The sequence below is a fragment of the Vipera ursinii genome (assembly GCF_947247035.1).
Source record: "Vipera ursinii genome assembly, chromosome: 10".
Classification (NCBI taxonomy): domain Eukaryota; kingdom Metazoa; phylum Chordata; class Lepidosauria; order Squamata; family Viperidae; genus Vipera; species Vipera ursinii.
Genome location: NC_139520.1, coordinates 13,274,070 through 13,291,727, shown reverse-complemented (window position 1 = coordinate 13,291,727; position 17,658 = coordinate 13,274,070). Strand labels below are relative to the sequence as shown.

General features: G+C 43.8%; 2 protein-coding genes across 4 annotated transcripts in view; one reads left to right on the top strand and one right to left on the bottom strand.

Moving 5' to 3' along the window:
* PDP2 (pyruvate dehydrogenase phosphatase catalytic subunit 2) overlaps positions 1-17,658 on the bottom strand; it is a 259,441-nt gene that overhangs the window by 111,482 nt on the left and 130,301 nt on the right. The gene's annotated exons all lie outside the window — the stretch shown is intronic.
* On the top strand, positions 591-17,111 carry ZDHHC1 (zDHHC palmitoyltransferase 1). Of its 2 annotated transcripts, none has more exons than XM_083370325.1 (12): positions 591-2,643; positions 6,607-6,704; positions 7,514-7,732; positions 8,535-8,710; positions 9,603-9,704; positions 10,305-10,429; positions 10,715-10,873; positions 11,675-11,787; positions 13,045-13,130; positions 15,043-15,136; positions 16,078-16,198; positions 16,482-17,111. In XM_083370325.1, exons 3-12 carry the CDS (start codon positions 7,514-7,516, stop codon positions 17,015-17,017), a joined length of 1,731 nt encoding a protein of 576 aa, XP_083226451.1. In that variant the 5' UTR covers positions 591-2,643; positions 6,607-6,704; the 3' UTR covers positions 17,018-17,111. The 2 variants fall into 2 exon arrangements, with proteins under 2 accessions (XP_083226451.1, XP_083226452.1); XM_083370326.1 differs by lacking the exon at positions 591-2,643 and adding an exon at positions 4,621-4,750.

The following is a 17,658-nucleotide window of genomic DNA, read 5'->3' as shown; positions in this document are numbered from 1 at the left end:
GCACGAAAAAAAAATGACTTGGCCCTTTAGGAAGGACATATGGGTAGTGCTAGCAAAGTGCTTCTTGAGTTATCAGGAACCTATACAGGCAAAAGCATACTGAGAATAGTAAGAGTCACACAGTAACCATACAGATACACTGGGTTCTGATAAACAGAAAAATACTTTACTATTAGGTGTAAAAACAAAAACACAATCGAATAAACAGTCCAGGTCATACACGCATAACAACAGATAAGCAACAGTCCAACAGTCCAGGGAGTATCCAAAATACAATGTCTTCTTACCGGTCTGAAGGTCAAGTACACAGTTCCTAAGGTTTAACACAGTAGTAAGCCAAAAAGCAAAAACAATGAGAGCAAAGAGAGAGAGAAGCCACATTCCTAGCTCCCTCTTATGGCCATTGGAAAAACTTACACACCCATTGGCCAATTAGCACCTTAAGGTTATAACAGTTTACATATTTCCAACCCAACCAGGTGGGCTATAACCATATGCCTAACAGGTAGGAAAGGACTTTTCAGCTTTTCCATGTCCTTCAAAATAATAATAACAATAACAATAACAACAACAACAACAACAACAATAATAATAATAATAATAATAATAATAATAATAATAATAATAATAATAAAGGATAGATAGTGGTCACTAATAATGGACTGTTCTTACAGTGGCAACTTTATACCAGTACAGGCTTAGGATTCTTGCATCCTTCATTAGGGCAGAGGTGGTTTGTTTTTGAGCTATGTAGAAAAGATTTACGGGAGAATCTTCAAATTGAGATATGCAACTACCTTTCTTAGCATTAAAGATGTACAAAGCTAATTCTGCTGTGATCCCCTCCCCCATTTTTTTTTCATCCAGTTGGAGAGAAGAAAAAACGGCGAAAATGATGGAAGAGCTATACTATAATTCAGGCTTGCTTGAGTTTGAGTGTGAAATAACCTAGGTGCAAAGTAAAGAGAGAGAACAACTATAGAGCTACATGGAACAAATGCCCCAAACTTACCTGTCTCATTTAGACCATATTCTGGCTGTAGGTGTGGCACATTTGTCCTTTGCAAAAGGTCCTTAGTCTGCATATGGGAAGCAGCACCATGGAAAGATTCCCCCCCCCCCCATGTATTAAAATGCCACGTGGGAGATATTTGAAAGAAAAGTGGAAAAAAATGAAAGCTGTGTATCAACTTGTACTCAGAAAGCATTTAAAATAGAATTCTGAAAGCAAATACTGAAGTGGAGTATGGGGTCCTTGGTGCTCTCTGGATTGAAGAGAGTTGTCTTATCAGGGCAAGCCACTAGTATATAAAACTTAAGAGCAAACCCTTTCCCTTTTAGCACTGTTACATAGTTTGGTAATGGAATGTCTGCAAGAAAACCACCAAACTCATAGAGCAGGGGTCTTCAAACTTGGCCCTTTTATGACTTGTGGGCTTCGACTCCCAGAATTCCTCAGCTAGCGTGTCTGGCTGAAGAATTCTGGGAGTCGAAGTCCACAAGACATAAAAGGGCCAAGATTGAAGACCCCTGTCACAGAGCATCAAGGACTCCACCATTCAGCCCTAAATTACAAACATTCTCTTTTTATCAGAAGTGGAGTAACTGGGAAGTAAAGAAATGATGAAAAGCCAGCAGGCCATCCATTGTTTAAAGCCCTTCCACAGCCCTCTTTTGTGGCTTCTGGAAGTCCTCTCTAGTCACATGCGTCAAAACTCGGGGTGGGGATGGCCAACTGTCACTCTGAAACAAGGCAAACCCCTTTAAAATATAAAAGTATTCAAAATAAAACAAGCCTTGACACTATGCACAGAATGGTCCAGATAGTTTTGCATCAGTGATCTGACGTCAGTGATCTCTTGGTCCACCTATTTCCCCTAAGAAGGCTGCCCACCTGTGTTTGCCAGTTTCTTGCTTCCACCCCCCCCCCTTCCTTGCTTCCCTAAAAAGTACCAGAAAAAGCAGGAAATGAGAATTTTGACTCGACAGGATGTCACATGGGAGATAGCATCTTGCCGCAGGCAAGAAAGGAGAATATTGGAAGTTTAAAGGCTACTGCTATGCTTGTAAGCCGCCCTGAGTCTTCGGAGAAGGGCGGGATATAAATGGAATTAAAATAAAAAATAAAATAAAAAGAAGGAAGTTTATTCAATTAAAATGAGCCTGATTCAGAAAGCCCAGTTTAGCGTATTCACAAAAATACCTTCCTTTTTCCCCCCCAAATGCAGTTCATAATATTTGTGTGTGTGGATTTGAAGGGCTGCTTTCGGTTTATTGTGATGGCTTATCTGGGGTTTGTCTTGAACAGCTTCCAAGATAAGTCTAGAAAGGAAGTCTCCGTTCACTTGTTTTCAAATGTTTTTCACATTAGATTCCTTCCAGCATTCTGGATTTCTTCCAGTTGTTCTGTTCTGAGATTTGTTACTGTTTGCCAGCCAAATCAGTTTGCAAAAGGCCGAAGGGTGGGGACTTGGTGTTAGCTGCTGTATTCCTCAGCTGCTGAAGTCGGATCCTGGATTGCTAAGTGAAAAATGCAGATCTGAGACGAGATAAACCTTTCTTTTTGAGGTATTTGCTGATGAAAGTATCCAGGCAGAAATGATCTATCACTTCGGATTATGTTGCCAGAACAGCAGTGGAAATGTAAGTACAGTTTGTAACAATGCTGGGGATGTTGAGAGAAAATTCAACCAGTTAAATTAGTTAAGAGGAAATGGTTCTTTTGTAAACATTGAAAATCTGGCATGCTTATCAAGATTTTCTGCTCCTGGCTTCTATAACTCACCTTTCAAAACAGAGAGTATACACTGTTAGAAACCTTTGTTGTTGTATTTTGGTGGATATGATTCATACTTCCATTTTTACCAAGCCGGGAAGCAATTACTGGTATATAGAAAGGTTAGCAATTGAATTAAGTAAAAGAAGAACTCTCCAATTTTGGATGGAAGGAGGCTGCTTCCTGGGAACCAAAGGCTGTGTTATGTTCAGAGATAAATAACTACTGTAGTTAAAAAAGAAAGATTACAGTCCTCTAAAGCTGAAGTCCAAGGGGTGTTATCCTGCTTGTCTGAATTAGCAAGTCAAGTGGGAAGGCCCCAAAGGAGAAAGAGGAATTCCAATAGCAAAGCTGTCACTTTGAATGAGAAGTGAAAGCAGGGCTGAACTTCAGCACCAAAAACCAGAAGCCCCAGCCACTGGGATTTTCGGATGACCATCTAGGCCAGGGGTTCCCAACCGTGGGTGCTCGCACACCCTGGGGATGCGAGATGATTATTCTGGGGTGTGAAAACTTGGGTTTTCAAAATTATAGCGCATGTGCATAATTTGTTGCTGTTCTTTCAAACTTTTGTAAGGGGTGCAAGAATATATCAGAAGAGTTCTAGGGGTACGGGGTTTGGAAAAGGTTGGGAGCCCAAACTGCCGGCCCGCAGGCCGGATGTGTCATGCCGAAACCGTGCCCACTCCATTGCCAGCAATGGGGGAAAAGTCACGATACATCATAGGATGTTGCGAGTTTGACATCTAGAGAATTGTTTTCCGACCATGGCAACTTGAAGATGTGCGGACTTCAACTCCCAGAATTCCCCCAAATGGTATGCAAAATTTTGCCTTTCTTAAATGTAAACCCAGACCACACACTGTTTACCAAATATTAAGGTGATGTTGAAAAATTAATAAAGCATATTTTTTTAAAAAAAACCCTACCCAAAGTCACAGTCAGGTGGCATATACGTTTAACAAATTATATTTTCCTTTTTAAATCCTCCATTTTGCCTCCAGAATAACGTTGTTGTTGTTGTTGTTATTATTATTATTATTATTATTATTATTATTATTATTATTATTATTATTATTATTATTATTATTATTATTATTATTATTCAGTTGTCCAAGGTCTAAGAGCCTTGGTGGAGCAGTGGGCTAATGCCTGCAATTAGTGCAGGTTCGAGTCCCACCAGGCTCAAGGTTGACTCAGCCTTCCATCCTTCCGAGGTAGGTAAAATGAGGACCCAGATTGTTGGGGGCAATTAAGCTGACTTTGTAATAATGCCGCTTGGGGTGTGCGTGAAAGCCCTAATAAGCAGGCATATACATAGAATGAAGGCTACTGCTAAGCTTGTAAGCCGCCCTGAGTCTTCGGAGAAGGGCGGGATATAAATGGGATTAAAATAAAATAAAAAATAAATAAAATAAAATGATCTGCCTGGTAATTTCGCATTTATATATTATAAATATCAGCTAGAACCAACCGATCCCTTAATCCAGGGGTCCTCAACCTCGGCAACTTTTAAGACTTCAACTCCCAGCATTCCACAAGTCTTAAAAGTTGCCAAGGTTGAGGACCCCTGCCTTAAACCGAATAAGAGGAGGGAGGATTATGCCCGGTGCCTGCGTTAGAAGCTGCTCCCTGTAATTAAATCCAGATTAAAGTTGGGTCCTAAAACCTGCAGGAGAACATTCCCCCCCTCTCCCCTCCTTGGCTCCGTCCACACGACCTCCCCCGCCCAGCCCAGCCCGTCGCGCCAAGCAGCCCAGGCAGGCACTTCCCGGAGAATGAAAGAAGGCGGAGCCCCCGAGGGGCGTGGCGTGGCTGGGCGGAGCTCGCTCGCTGTCCCGTCGGTCGCCATGGAGACGGGCCCCGCGGCCTGACCCGCAACGAGGAGCCTTCGGTCCGCAGGGCCCAGCCTGAGGTAGCGGGGCCCCTCCCGGCATGGCCGCCCGGAACCACCGCTGAGCTGGAGGGGGGAAGGTGAGGAGAAGCCGGGGCGCCCCTCCGCTTCCTTGGGGGTCGAGCCGTTCCTTCTTTCGGGAGGCGGGGAGACGCTTCTTCCCCCCCCCCCAGAAGCGGCTCTCCCGCCCATCATCCGCAGCGCCCGGCTGCGGACGATGGGCCAGTCACGCCGGCTCCTCGGAAGGAGGCTTCCCCGCTCCCGTCTGGAAAGAGGCTGGCGGTTCCCGGGGGTGGGAAAGGAGCAAAGGCGGGGATGGGGAAGGGGCTTTTCGGGGGGGGAGGGCGGTGATCCCGGCCAAGGGTTTTGGGCTTCATGGACAAGCCATCATTAAGCCAACGTGGCTTCAGGGCAGTGGGTGTAGTTTTTAAAACTGAAATGGCCTCCCTCTTACAGCAGCCCCTTCCTCAGCCTTGGCAGCTTTCAAATGGGTGGGCTTCCACAAGTCCTCAGAAACCTATAAGTGCCTGATGGGAGTGGTAATCCAGCACAGGGCAGTCCTCTACTTACGGCCACGACTCAGCCCAAAGTTTCTGTTGCTAAGCAAGGCGCTTAGGTCAGTTTTTGCCCTGGTTTGCGACCTTTCTTCCTTCCCCCCCCCCCCGGCCATTGATTTTGCTTGTCGGAAGCTCGCTGGGAAGGTTAGAAATGGTCCTCGCATGATGTCGGGACGCTGCAAACGTCCTAAATACGAGCCAGTTGCCAATTGAATTTTGGTCAGGGATTACTACAACGGTCGTTTTAAGTGTGAAAAATGGTCATAAGTCTCTTTTTTACAATGCCTTTGTAACTTCAAGCAGTCCCTGAATGATTGTAAGTCAGCTGGCTGGCTGAGGAATTCTGGCAGTTGCAAGTCCACAAGTCTTAAAAGTTGCCAAGTTTGAAGACCCCTGTTGTAAGTCAAGGATTACCTGTAAGTGGGAAGGTATCCATATCGGGTATGTGAAAACTTTGACTGTTCTTGATAGAGGTCCCTTACTGGTCTCTGTGTGGCTTTCTGGTAATCCATTCATGTAATCCAGTATTTAGCTTGTGGATTTGCAAGGAGTCCTTGGTTAACAATCCCTTGTTCAGGAACTTCTTGGACTTATTACAGCGCTGAATAAGTGGAATTTACAACCAAGCCTTTGATATATATGCTCAAATACGTTTGCATTTTCCCTCTGAACCATGCTAAATAACTCACTGCTTTTTATGATACATAGGCAACTATTTATCAGGGAGGAGCTTCCCCTTTTCCTTGGCCTGACGCAGAAATTGTTGTTCTGGAACGTACATAACTAGAAACGCGGAAACGTAGATCAGTTCGTTGATAGCATACATATGTATAAAAGCCCTTTTAATGGATGATTCTTAATTGAAGAGGAAGTGTTGCTTAGCCCAGGATCTCTTTTTTTCAAATGAGCAACAAAGGAAGCTAACCAAAACCAGTATTTTTGCATGAAACTGTCATGGATCACGAAGAACTGAAAACATGCATGTGTGCATGTCCTTCAAATTCTGCTTTGTCATTTGGCCAGTGAAGTTATTGGACAACATGCCCTTTTCAGGTCTTGTAGCCCAGTTTCATTTTGTAGAATATCACTGTACAGTCCCGACAATTTAGGAATAGGTGGGATTATTATAATGATAGCAATTTGCAGGCAACGAGTCAGTCACACAAACTGCTCCTCAGTGGGCAAAGGTTATCTAGGACAAAGAGTCCTGCGATTGGTGTGAGATTGTTTTCTATTGGATTGTTTTGAAAGCAAATAATGTTTTTATGGTATGAAGTGGAATTTAAGCTCTTAGGCTAAGCAAATAGAGACACACTTTTTCATATTCTCAAAAATGCTTCAGTCGTTCTGATTTTGCTCATCTTTTATTTTATTCGCAGAGAAAGACTGTGGACCTTATGAGAACATTTTAAGAACTACATGATTGGATTAAGGGAGGCCTGAACTGTAAGACTGAGGCAATTACCTTCAGGCTGGGGTAAGGGGAGCCCGTATGATCTGTGGCACTTTTCTAGTTTTACAAGTTTCAGTTAATCCAGATTTAAATGTTGATGTGATGTGTGATGTTTCCCTCTGCTTCCTGTCCATTTGCAGTCTATGTCACATACAGTATAGTGGCATATTGAATCCCCTGTTTTTCATTCAGGACTTTCTTAATGAAAATGTACTGGATGTATTCGCACTTTGTCCTGTAAAGAGCCTAATGCTGCTTCTCTTTATGGTTATTTATTAAAGTCTGAGTATTAAAAATGAGGTTCATTTCAAAATTACTTTTGCCCCATGGGAGAGGCTCTTGTAATGGACCTCTTCCAGTACACATGCACACAATATGCAAAGCAGAGCTATTGGGAAATGTGGGAAACGCCATTTGATGTATGTTCAGAGCAACAGCTTCTGAGCCCCTGTAAGAAAATTGTACACTTTTTAATAAAAAAAAAAGAAAATTGTACACTTCTTCCAAAGGGTAACCTAGCAGCTGGCAGTTCTTAGCCATTTAATTCTGGCCCAAGTCAGCCTCCAAGGAACAGGCTGTGATATTTTTATTTTGGCTAAATGGGTTGCCTGTTCTTAAAAAAAACAACAAAAAACTTTTTGGTCTCTGGTGTGGCGTTGCCCTCTCTGTGATTTTCCGGGAAGCTTTCCTGCACAAAACATTCCACCTGCAGAAAGGTTTGTATTTTAAATATGCTTTCTGCAGCTTTTTCAGCGAAAATACATTTTTCTCCATTCTTCCTTTTCTATTTTTTGTTTGTTTGTTTGTTTTACTCTCCCTCTTATCCGCTGCAGATGAACATCTGCAGTAAGCCACCTAACAAGACAGCCCCGGAGAAGACTTCTGAAACAGCTTTTGAAGTTCAGTCTCAGCACGCCAGGAGAAATGGCTGGAGTTGGCCCCCTCACCCCTTCCAGTTCATTGCCTGGTTACTTTTCTTCTTCTTTGCCCTGGTTGGTTTTGGCATCCTTGTGCCTCTCCTGCCCGTTCGCTGGGTACCCGCTGGGTACATTGTATCCTTTCCATCTGGCAAATACGGTTATTCCGAATCCAGGTGGGGCACAAAGGTCATCGTTTAGGAATGGTGGAAAACTTTCATTTGTAAAAATCACCAACGCTTCTGTCCACCTCCTGTCTGCTTTCCCCCATTTTGTGCATCTGTTGTCTTTAAACGGCAGTTTACCCTTTTCACAATGCTGGTAGTCCTCGACTTACAGCAGTTCGTTTCGTGACTATTCAAAGTCACAACGGCACTGAAAAACATGACTTATGACTGTCTTTCACACGACCATTGCAGCGTCCCCCCCCCAGGGTCATGTGATCAAAATTCGGATGCTTAGCGACTGACACACACTGATGCATACCGACCCCGGGTTGCGGTGGATCCCAGGGTCACACGATCGAATTGTGCAGCCTTCTAATGAGCAGAGTCAGCGGGACGCAAGATTCACTTAACAGCTGTGGCAAGAAAGGTCCTAAAAGGGGATAAAGCTCAGTTAACAACTCTTTCGTTTAGCAGCGGAAATGTTGGGCTGAATTGTAGTGGTAAGTCGAGGACTACCTGCAGACACAATACTGCTTTTGTTAACAATTCCTTTTGCTGTCGGAATACTTTCAGTCACTTTTTGCCTCTCCTGTGCTTTTTTTTTCTGGGCTTCTGTGAAGAAGCAATGATTTGCATCTTTCAAGCTAGCCAGAACCAGTTGTTGTTGTTTTTTAACTGAAAGGATTTTTAACCCTTGTGGCATTCTTTTCCGTGGAAATTTAAGAAAATCGATAAATCTGAGAGACGAGCCTTAACTGCGCCCTTTTCAGTGTCCTGGAGTCTTCTTTCTCTGCCACCTAGTAGTTCACCTTACAGCAGTCTCCGTTGACCCGGCCGATGACAGTGTGCGAAAGAAGAATTACCAGGGGCCACTGACTGCATTTAATCGCAGCCAACACGCTCACGTCATTGAAAATCGTCACTGTCACATCTGTGATGTTGATGTGTGAGTATCTGTTTCGCCTTCCTTATAGGGGTTTGTGAGCTAACGGCACCAATTCCTTTCTCAAGGCAACCATCAGCGCTAGAAATCCTCAGAGAAAACTGAGTGTTTTACAGCTATTGTTATTATATAATGCCTTGGTTGACTGTCACTGGACTGTAATAGAACTGGCTGGATTCACATGTCACGCTGAACATAATGTGGCTTGTTTGGTTTTGGTTAAGGGTATTGTGTAAACACGAACATTGTGTTTTGTAAACTGTGACTTATGGCTTCGTCTGTTGTATGAACCAGTCAATTGTATTTATTCAATAAGTCATGGTTAAACAAACAGTTTAGCATAATAGATGACTCAACCGTGACCTTGTGAATTAAAATAACCACTGGGGGGTCTTAAACAAGTGCTCCTTTTTTCCTCAACTCTGCACCTTTCCTCCATTAAGAGTATAGCTACACCCATGATTTTTTTAAATTAGCTCAAATTCTTTCTTACTTCATGCCAGGTAACTAAATTGTGCTGGTCACCTGAGATCACTGGTAGTGCAGTATACTTGACAAAATTTTGTAAGACCTGCTGTTTTCACAATGCACAATTCCTGCATTGATATTTTGGTTACAAGATCAAAAATGTTAGAACAGTCCTACTTAGAAGTGCAGGCTTGGTGAATGACAAGGCAGCAGTAAATAAAAGCTCATAGTTCCGTGAACTCACATGCATTTTAGTGGAATTATTCTACATGTAAGAACAGACTTAATTGGAAACAACATGCATTAATTAGTTCTTTACTCTTTTATTTTTTTTGGTACACATCTAATTTAGCCCCCTAAATTAATCTGGGAAAACAACTGCAGAGTATAATTAGCTCCTTTCTCTCTCTCCCTGTTTTATTATTAGGAGCTCCAGATCAAAACATTGTGGGTCCTGTAACAAATGCGTATGTGGCTTTGATCATCACTGCATGTGGCTCAACAACTGTGTGGGAGAGAAAAATTATTGGTATGGTTTTGTCTATCACACATTACCCCATTAAGCAAAGCCTGTGTACAGTCCTCACTGTACATATAGTCCTTGACCTATGACCACAGTTGAGCCCAGAATTTATGCTGCTAAGTGAGATATGTGTTAAGTGAGTTTTGCCCCATCTTATGACCTTTCTTGCCACACTTGTTAAGTGAATCACTGCGTTTGTTAATTTAGTAACACGGTTCCAAAGTGAATCTGGCTTCCCCCATTGACTTTGCTTGTCAGAAGGTCGCAACAGGGGAATCACATGACCCCGGGACACTGCGACCGTCATAAATGTGAGTCAGTTGCCAAGCGTCTGAATTTTGATCGCATGACCGTGGGGATGCTGCAATGGTTGTCAAGTGTGAAAAACGGTCCTAAGCCGTTTTTTCCCCAGTGCCGTCATAACTTTGAACCATCACTAAATGGACTGTTGTTACTCGGGGACCACCTGTACATCTGTCAGGGTTAGGAACGGCACAGTTTCTTTGCCAGAGATTCTCACTGCTATATGTGACAGCCATGCCTGAAAATTGATTTCTCTTGTGTTTCATTGTGAAGATGCTAAAAATTCCTTTGTTTCTTTGACAGGCTGTTTCTGAACAGTGTAATATCTGCCATCCTGGGCCTTCTCCTAATCCTGCTTGTTGCTTTCTATGTCTTTGTTCAATTCTTCCTTGATCCCATGAAGTTACGCACTGGACATCACTTTGAAGGTACCTTCCTACAACCTGCATGGAGGAACTACCCCATCATGACAATTTCTCCTTTGTCTCCCTTCATCAGATTAAATTAAATCTTCTTGGTCAGAAGCACTGCGTGGATAAGTATCCAAATTATCAGTCACTGTTATACACTTGTTTCCTGAGAAAAGATATCCAAAGTTTGGGCAATCTAGATATTGCCCCCAAGGCTTGACAGTCCATTAAAGTGATTTGCACAAATATGTCGGTGATGAAGATTTAGCTCCTCTTCTCCTTTTGGTGTGTGTCCTTTTCTAGGCGTGAAGAACCAAACAGATGTCTGGTTTGTGTTCCTTCCTGTTGCTCCAGTTAAGACAAAAGCACCTGCAATTTTGACTTTGGCTGGACTGCTGATAACTCTGGGGTTACTGACTCTGTTCCTGTTGGGCCACCTGTTAGTCTTTCATATTTATCTCAGTAGGTACCCCTTTCTTCTGGTTTTTCCTTCTCACTTCAGTTCAACTGTGCATTTTCTTCCTCATACGTGCATCTATACACTATCACATTCTTCGTGTGAATGCGGCTAGAAGCATTTTGTCTTGAGTCAAAACCATTTCTGTGTAATTATGTAAGATTACATAAGGTGAGGCCCAACATACCTGAAGAGCAGTGGACTGGAGACAGTGATTTGGCTAGAGGCTGTTGCATCCAACTGGATTGCTGTACTTTAGTTTTGTTTTTTTTAAATTCCATTTATATACATAGAATGAAGGCTACTGCTAAGTTTGTAAGCCGCCCTGAGTCTTCGGAGAAGGGCGGGATATAAATGGAATTAAAATAAATAAATAAATAAATATCCCGCCCTTCTCTGAAGACTCAGGGCGGCTTACACTCTAAGCACAAATCAATGTGCTTAGCAATAGCCTTCATTCTATGTATATGCCTGCTTATTAGGGCTTTCACGCCGCCCCCCCCCCCCCCAGCGGCATTTTTACAAAGTCAGCTTATTGCCCCCAACAATCTGGGTCCTTAGTTACACATCTGCAAACATTACTTGTCTGAACTGGAGGATTTGCATCCAATGGTTACTTAGCCATTCTTGATTTAACGGGCTGTAGTATAACCTCGTTCATTAATAATCAGCAAATCACTCATTTAAATAAAATCTTTTCCCCCCCAATTCCAAAGCATCGTTTTGAGCTCTTCCATCATAGCATCTTAATTCATGTCTCGTTCTAGGGTCTTTGAAGTGAATTAATTTTCTGTCCTTCTCTTTAGTGTGGCACCGAATGACCACCTATGAATATATCGTCCAACAGCGTCCCCATCAAGAAGTGAAGGATCCTGAGAAGCAGCCAGAATTCTACCCTCCCCCAACAAGGCCCATTCAGGCAAGGCTGCAGCTTTTGTTTAAATAAAGGTGTATTTCTGACATACCCAGAAGGCAACATTCATAATATTTCCTTCTAACGTTTCTTTAATTTTGTTACCTGTAAAGTTTGGAGCTTACGTATTTTCCCCACTGTAGGAGATAGAGTGGGACTTTCAGACTTTATGCTATTATTATAGCAATAGCACTGGTACTTACTTGCAGTATATACTGCTTCACAGTGCTTTACAGCTCTCTCTAAGCAGTTTACAGCATCAGCATATTGCCCCCCAACAATCTGGGTCCTCCTTTTACCGACCTCGGAAGGATGGAAGGCCGAGTCAACCTTGAGCTGGTGAGAATCGAACTGCTGGCTGTCAGCAGAATTAGTCTGCACTACTGCATTCTAACCACTGCGTCACCATGGCTCTATGAGAGCTAGTGCATTATGAGAGCTAGTGCAAGAAGATAATCATTTTTTTTATATTACAGTAAAAGTATTAGACAATCATAGAGACAGTTCTTTTGAATTGATCCATCCTAATTAAATCTCAGAACAGCACAATGTCTTTTCTTGGAAATCAAAATTGGTTATATGGCCTAAGAAAGTAATCCAGTTATTTGGACATGCTGAGATCTTCAGCACCCAGTGAGGGTCCATAAGTCTGCTGGCTCGTTCTGTTTTTTGAGGTGAATAGTTGGATAAACCAGTGAGCTGAATGCAAATACTTGATACATAAGCAAAGCTGCCCTAAGCTAAAACTGAGTTGCTAAAGTGAGTGATTTGGGATAGCAGAAGGTATTAAACACTTGATATTGTTACTCCTCCTTCAAACATTCCATTTTTATCAAGTGAAATAGAAACAGTAAACAGTGCAGCACTTTGTTTCCAGAAGCACAGAGATAGCATGGGTGGACTTTGCTACACCCTAGAATAAATATCCTTGTAGCAACATACTAAAGGCTGAGATTTAGGGGCTGGCTCATGGTCTCCTCATGATCAGCCTCACCCACTGTGTATTTAAGCCATGTTTTCCACAATCCAAGGCCAACACAATAATCATCGCATCTTTCTAGCTGTTTTGAAGATCACTTGCAAATATGAGGTTGCTAAGGTTTAAACTGAGGCTTCTTAAAATTATGGGATGCTTCTCCTTGGGGTCAGGAACGATTTGAAGGGAGGAAGGTCATTTTTTTTTCCTAACCGTAGGCAACGCTGCTGATTTTGTCTGTGCAAAGGCTGCAGCAGGCCATTACTAAAATAGCTTGTTTGTTTTAGGATTTGCAATTTTATGCAGGGAGTCTTGGATATAGCAACCCTGAGGTGCAGGTGGAGAACCCATCAGGATTACCATCTGGGAGAGAGTAAGTAGAATGAAAGCAAAGTTAGATTTCCCTGAATTTGTGACAGTGGATGATGTGTTTTGCATTGACAGTAAACTTTATATTAAATATAATTTTCCAAGCTTCTTAGAAATCACACAGCTTTCTTAACAGTAAATACAAATGGGAATTTATATCTCTATTTGGCTTTTGTTGATAAGTAGAAGAAATAAAACCAAATCAGCAGCAACGCTAAGAGTAGAATTCAGCAGAAAATAATAGCAATAAAAACAACATTAAATGTCATAGCAAAGCAATGTTAAATAATACTGAGTGGCCTAAATTCTGCAAAAAAAATGGGGGGATTTTATGTGGCCTTGCTCATAATAAATTGATAATGCTTAGGGCTAAATCAGGAGTGGCCAGCCCACAATCTCTCTGTCATCCTCCACCATTTTTTCTTTGGCCCACATACTTACTCCATTGGCCAAAGGATCTTCCTCCTACATTAGCCACTTGAAAAAAGCAACATAGCTTAGAACAGGGGTGTCAAACTCAATTTCATTGAGGGCCGCATCAGCATGGTGGTTGCCCTCAGGGGGCCGGGTGGGTATGGCCAGGGTGGACGTGGTCTGCTGGGTGGGCGTGGCTAGAGTGCGTATGGCCTACTGGGTGGGCGTGGCCAGATCTACATCGTTCGCATCAAGGGTGCCTATGGGGGCCTGGGCAGGAGTGGGACAGATCTGAGGGTCTCTGGCAGAAGGAGGGTCTCTGGTCCAGGGCCAAGGCATGGGGGCCGTTCCCTCACTGTTTCCAGGATGGCTTCGCGGGCCACATGAAACCACTTCATGGGCCAGATCTGGCCCCCGGGCCTTGTGTTTGACATGTCTGGCTTAGAAGGAAGACAATTGGGAAACCAGTATTTTTAAAAATTAGGATTATCAGTATAGTAATAGCAAGGGACGCGGTGGCTCAGTGGATTAGGACGCTGAGCTTGTCGATCAGAAGGTCGGCAGTTTGGCGGGTCAAATCCTGAGTGCCGCGTAACAGAGTGAGCGCCTGTTACTCGTCCCAGCTTCTGCCAACCTAGCAGTTCGAAAGCACGTAAAAATGCAAGTAGAAAAATAGGGACCACTACGGTGGGAAGGTAACAGCGTTCCGTGTGCCTCTGGCGTCTAGTCATGCCGGCCACATGACCACGGAGACGTCCTCGGACAAGCGCTGGCTCTTCGGCTTTGAAACGGAGATGAGCACCGGCCCCTAGAGTCGGAAACGACTAGCACGCATGTGCGGGGGAACCTTTACCTTTACCTTTAATAGCAATGGGAAGTCAGTTATTTGTACCAAAATGTTAACCCTACCCAGATGGGCAATCGTACGCAAGCAAGACCTATGCAGACTTTACATTTTGGACTGTGATCAAGATGAATACACACTTTGTGGACAGTGTGATGGGATTTTCCCACATTCGTTTTTTAAACGGAGTCCCCGTGAATGTTTTGTAACACTTCTGAGATGTCTCCTCATTGGGCTAAGTTGCTATTTATGAACTGAGCCAGGGGTCCCCAACCCCTGGTCCCTGGACCAGTACCGGGCTGCGGCATGCCAGCAACAACCGGGTCGCACAAACAAGCAAAGCCCCATCCGCGAGACGCAGGCAACACACAAAACCACACACCCTCCGAGACGTGGAAAAACTTCTCTTCACGGAACTGGCCCCTGGGGACCTCTGAACTTGCCCACTGTCCCTTGATTGCTACCTCTATCTGCTCTTCATTCTTTTCCCAGCCCCTCTACAATGACTCAGATCAGGTTACTGGGAGGAAGCAACTCATTGCTACTAGGTGTTCAAATAAACTGTAATAATGTAAGGCCATCTTTATGGTCTAAACATGGACGCTTTTCAGGTTGACTGGGATGTGAAGAAGAATCAGTGCCCTGTCTTCTGTTTCAGCCTACCCAAGTTTTGTATCCGCAACGATGGCATAGACAGCAAGACCATGCCATCTTCTGAACTTCCAGATTTGCAGTCTGGAGACCAGCGACAGGTAAGAGTTGTGTAACTGAAGCTTAGCCTGACGGGTTGCATTACACACTCATGTGACTGACTGGGTCACCCTAGCATACTTTCCATTTCATCAGGAATCAACAATCTTTCATGGCTTATGTATTTGGCATTTCCTATTCCATGCATGTTTTATTTAGTTATTTGTAGAAGAGTTGTTACCTGTGTTTTGGCTGGCAAAAAATAATAATACAGAAGTGTTTCTTTGTTGCCATTGTAAGGAATAAAGTCTTTGGTGCTGTTAAAAATGTTACCGTCTTGAGTTTTGTAGCAAAAGGCATATATTGGTTCTTTGCTCTTCATGCTTTAATCAAAACTATGCAGTCATTTTTTTAAAAGCCTTTATTTCAGAAATAGGAGGAAAGACTAGTTGCATTTTAAAATCAATGTCACCACACTAATGGCAGCCAGTAGCACCTTGGCACACATTTTAAGATGTGTGGACTTCCCAGAATTTTCCCGTTCACCCATGAAGTCTGGGCGTTAAAGTCTTAAGTTCTCCAAGGTTGAAAAACAGTATCTATAGATCTTTATCTCACCTCCAGCCTTCCCCATCCCAGCCTTAATAATCTAAACTGGAAAGCAGTGACTACTCCAAGATTCTTTGAGATCCTATTACTGAGAAAAAAATACTGGATTTCCCAAAGTGTCACACTTTGCTGAGCACACTTTAAAGGGTAAAGTTGTACGTTCATGAAAATTGTCACTGAATTCTTTCCCCAAAGATCTCTGAGTGGCTAGATAGTATCTCACGCTGTCTCCTTCATCTTATATTATCCTTATAAGAATCCTGTAAAGAAGAGTAGATGGCTTCGTCCAACTAAGCTTCATAGCTGGGTGGGAATTTGGACCGGGTTGTCTGATAACCGTAATCAGCGAAGTCATATTGATCCCAAATGAATGCCACTTTGCTCTGTTGTGTAGCTTCAGAAGAAGAAGAAGAAGAAGAAGCGGAAGAAGTTGCAGAAGGTTTCCTCCTCTGTGTTGGAAGAAAACTCCAAGGTGATACTTGCCCCGTGGACCTCTCTTCCAGTGTTACAGTCAGGTAAGACCGGCAGCCCAGAAATTCCATCCTAAAGGTGTCACGGGACCCCTTTTTGCCTAACGAGAATCCTGGAGATTTAAATGTAAAGCTGCCCAATGACTTGCGAATAGCCAAGTTTTTCTACTAGCTACACCTAGTAAAGCAGAACAAAGGTACAAAACTCATTTAACTTTCCCCTAGTTTCTTGCTGCCGCTCGCACGATCTCCAAGAAGCCCCATTGCTGTAGAAGGAGGGAAGTAACCATTTCTGCTACCCTCTCCTTCCTTCCTTCCTTGTTTTCAGAATCGTCCATCACTACCGCCCCCTCTTCAACCTCCTCATCCTCCAGCCTCCACCCCCTTGCACCAGCTGGTCCTCCTAAAGCAGCCGTACCCACCGGCAGCCTGGGCCCAGTCCAAGCTGCAGGTCCTCCAGCTGACTATCACTCCGAGTCAGCAGAGTCCATGGAGGAGATCCCTGTGGCTCAGACCCGTCTGGGGAGCAGGGCCACAAGCGGAGCTCCCAACAGCGGTCCTCGGCGCCTTCCTTTTCCCGCAGTCTACTCGAAGGACGCAGGGGAGAAGCACCGAAATGCTGGGCACGGCACCAAAAGCAGGAACTCTCAGCCAGCCAGGGCTCAGCAAGCCGAAGAGCTGGAACTGTCTCCTAAGATCCCGGATGTGTTTGTGAGCAGAAGTAGCGGGGAACCTCCCGTCCCCAATCTCTGGTCTGGCGAGACCCCGTCTGAACCTTCTCACAGAAAATGTTCCAGCAAAAGGCACGTGGATGATCAGAAGTACCACGTTTGGGAGTCGGGCCCTAGTTCGACAGCAGCCTAGATGCCCGGTGGCCTAAGAGCTATTAACAGCCGAGAGAGAAGCAATAGTGTGTGGCCTGCTCACTCTCCAAATATATTGGTGTTCATGGATTGAATCTCGAGTGATCTGTCTTGCTCTCTGGAGCAGGCTGGTATTTGTATTTATTATTAATGCCTTTTATTCACAGGGGGAACGGGGCAATTCCTTTCCTGTGGTTGTTCAGGAAGATAAATCATTCGCCTCTGGAGGGCAGCCAAAGGGTAGAGTTAGCAGCCTCCCTAACAGGCGTACCGGGGTTTTGAAGATTTCAGGACTAAGCTTTGCAGATGCTTAGATTTATAACCTGAGCTCTCTTATAGGCCTCGACAAAACAATCCCGCTTCCCTGGAGTTCTTTGGGAGAGCCAAAAGTTGCTCTGTTCTGCCCCTTCGGCAGAGTAGGGAATCGGAAAGAGTACTCGTCCTCCTTTGTGCTTTCCTCTGGGAAACATTTACTCTGTGCTTGTGTCTGAAAGGAAGACGCAAAAGGCGTTGTTTCCACTTAGCCTTTTTCCTTTTCTCTGCTGCTTCTTCTTGCCTTACAATGCAACCTCATGTTTGGGGTTTTTTTGAAGGCTGGTGCGGAGCGCTTGCATAATTTTGGAGAGATCCGAGCCAGTTTCT

Coding starts and splice junctions, on each gene's coding strand:
- ZDHHC1 (XM_083370325.1), top strand. CDS start 7,514: ATGAACATCTGCAGTAAGCCACCTAACAAGACAGCCCCGGAGAAGACT. Junction 9,705..10,304: donor GTGGGAGAGAAAAATTATTG/GTATGGTTTTGT, acceptor TTTCTTTGACAG/GCTGTTTCTGAACAGTGTAA. Junction 10,874..11,674: donor AGTCTTTCATATTTATCTCA/GTAGGTACCCCT, acceptor CCTTCTCTTTAG/TGTGGCACCGAATGACCACC.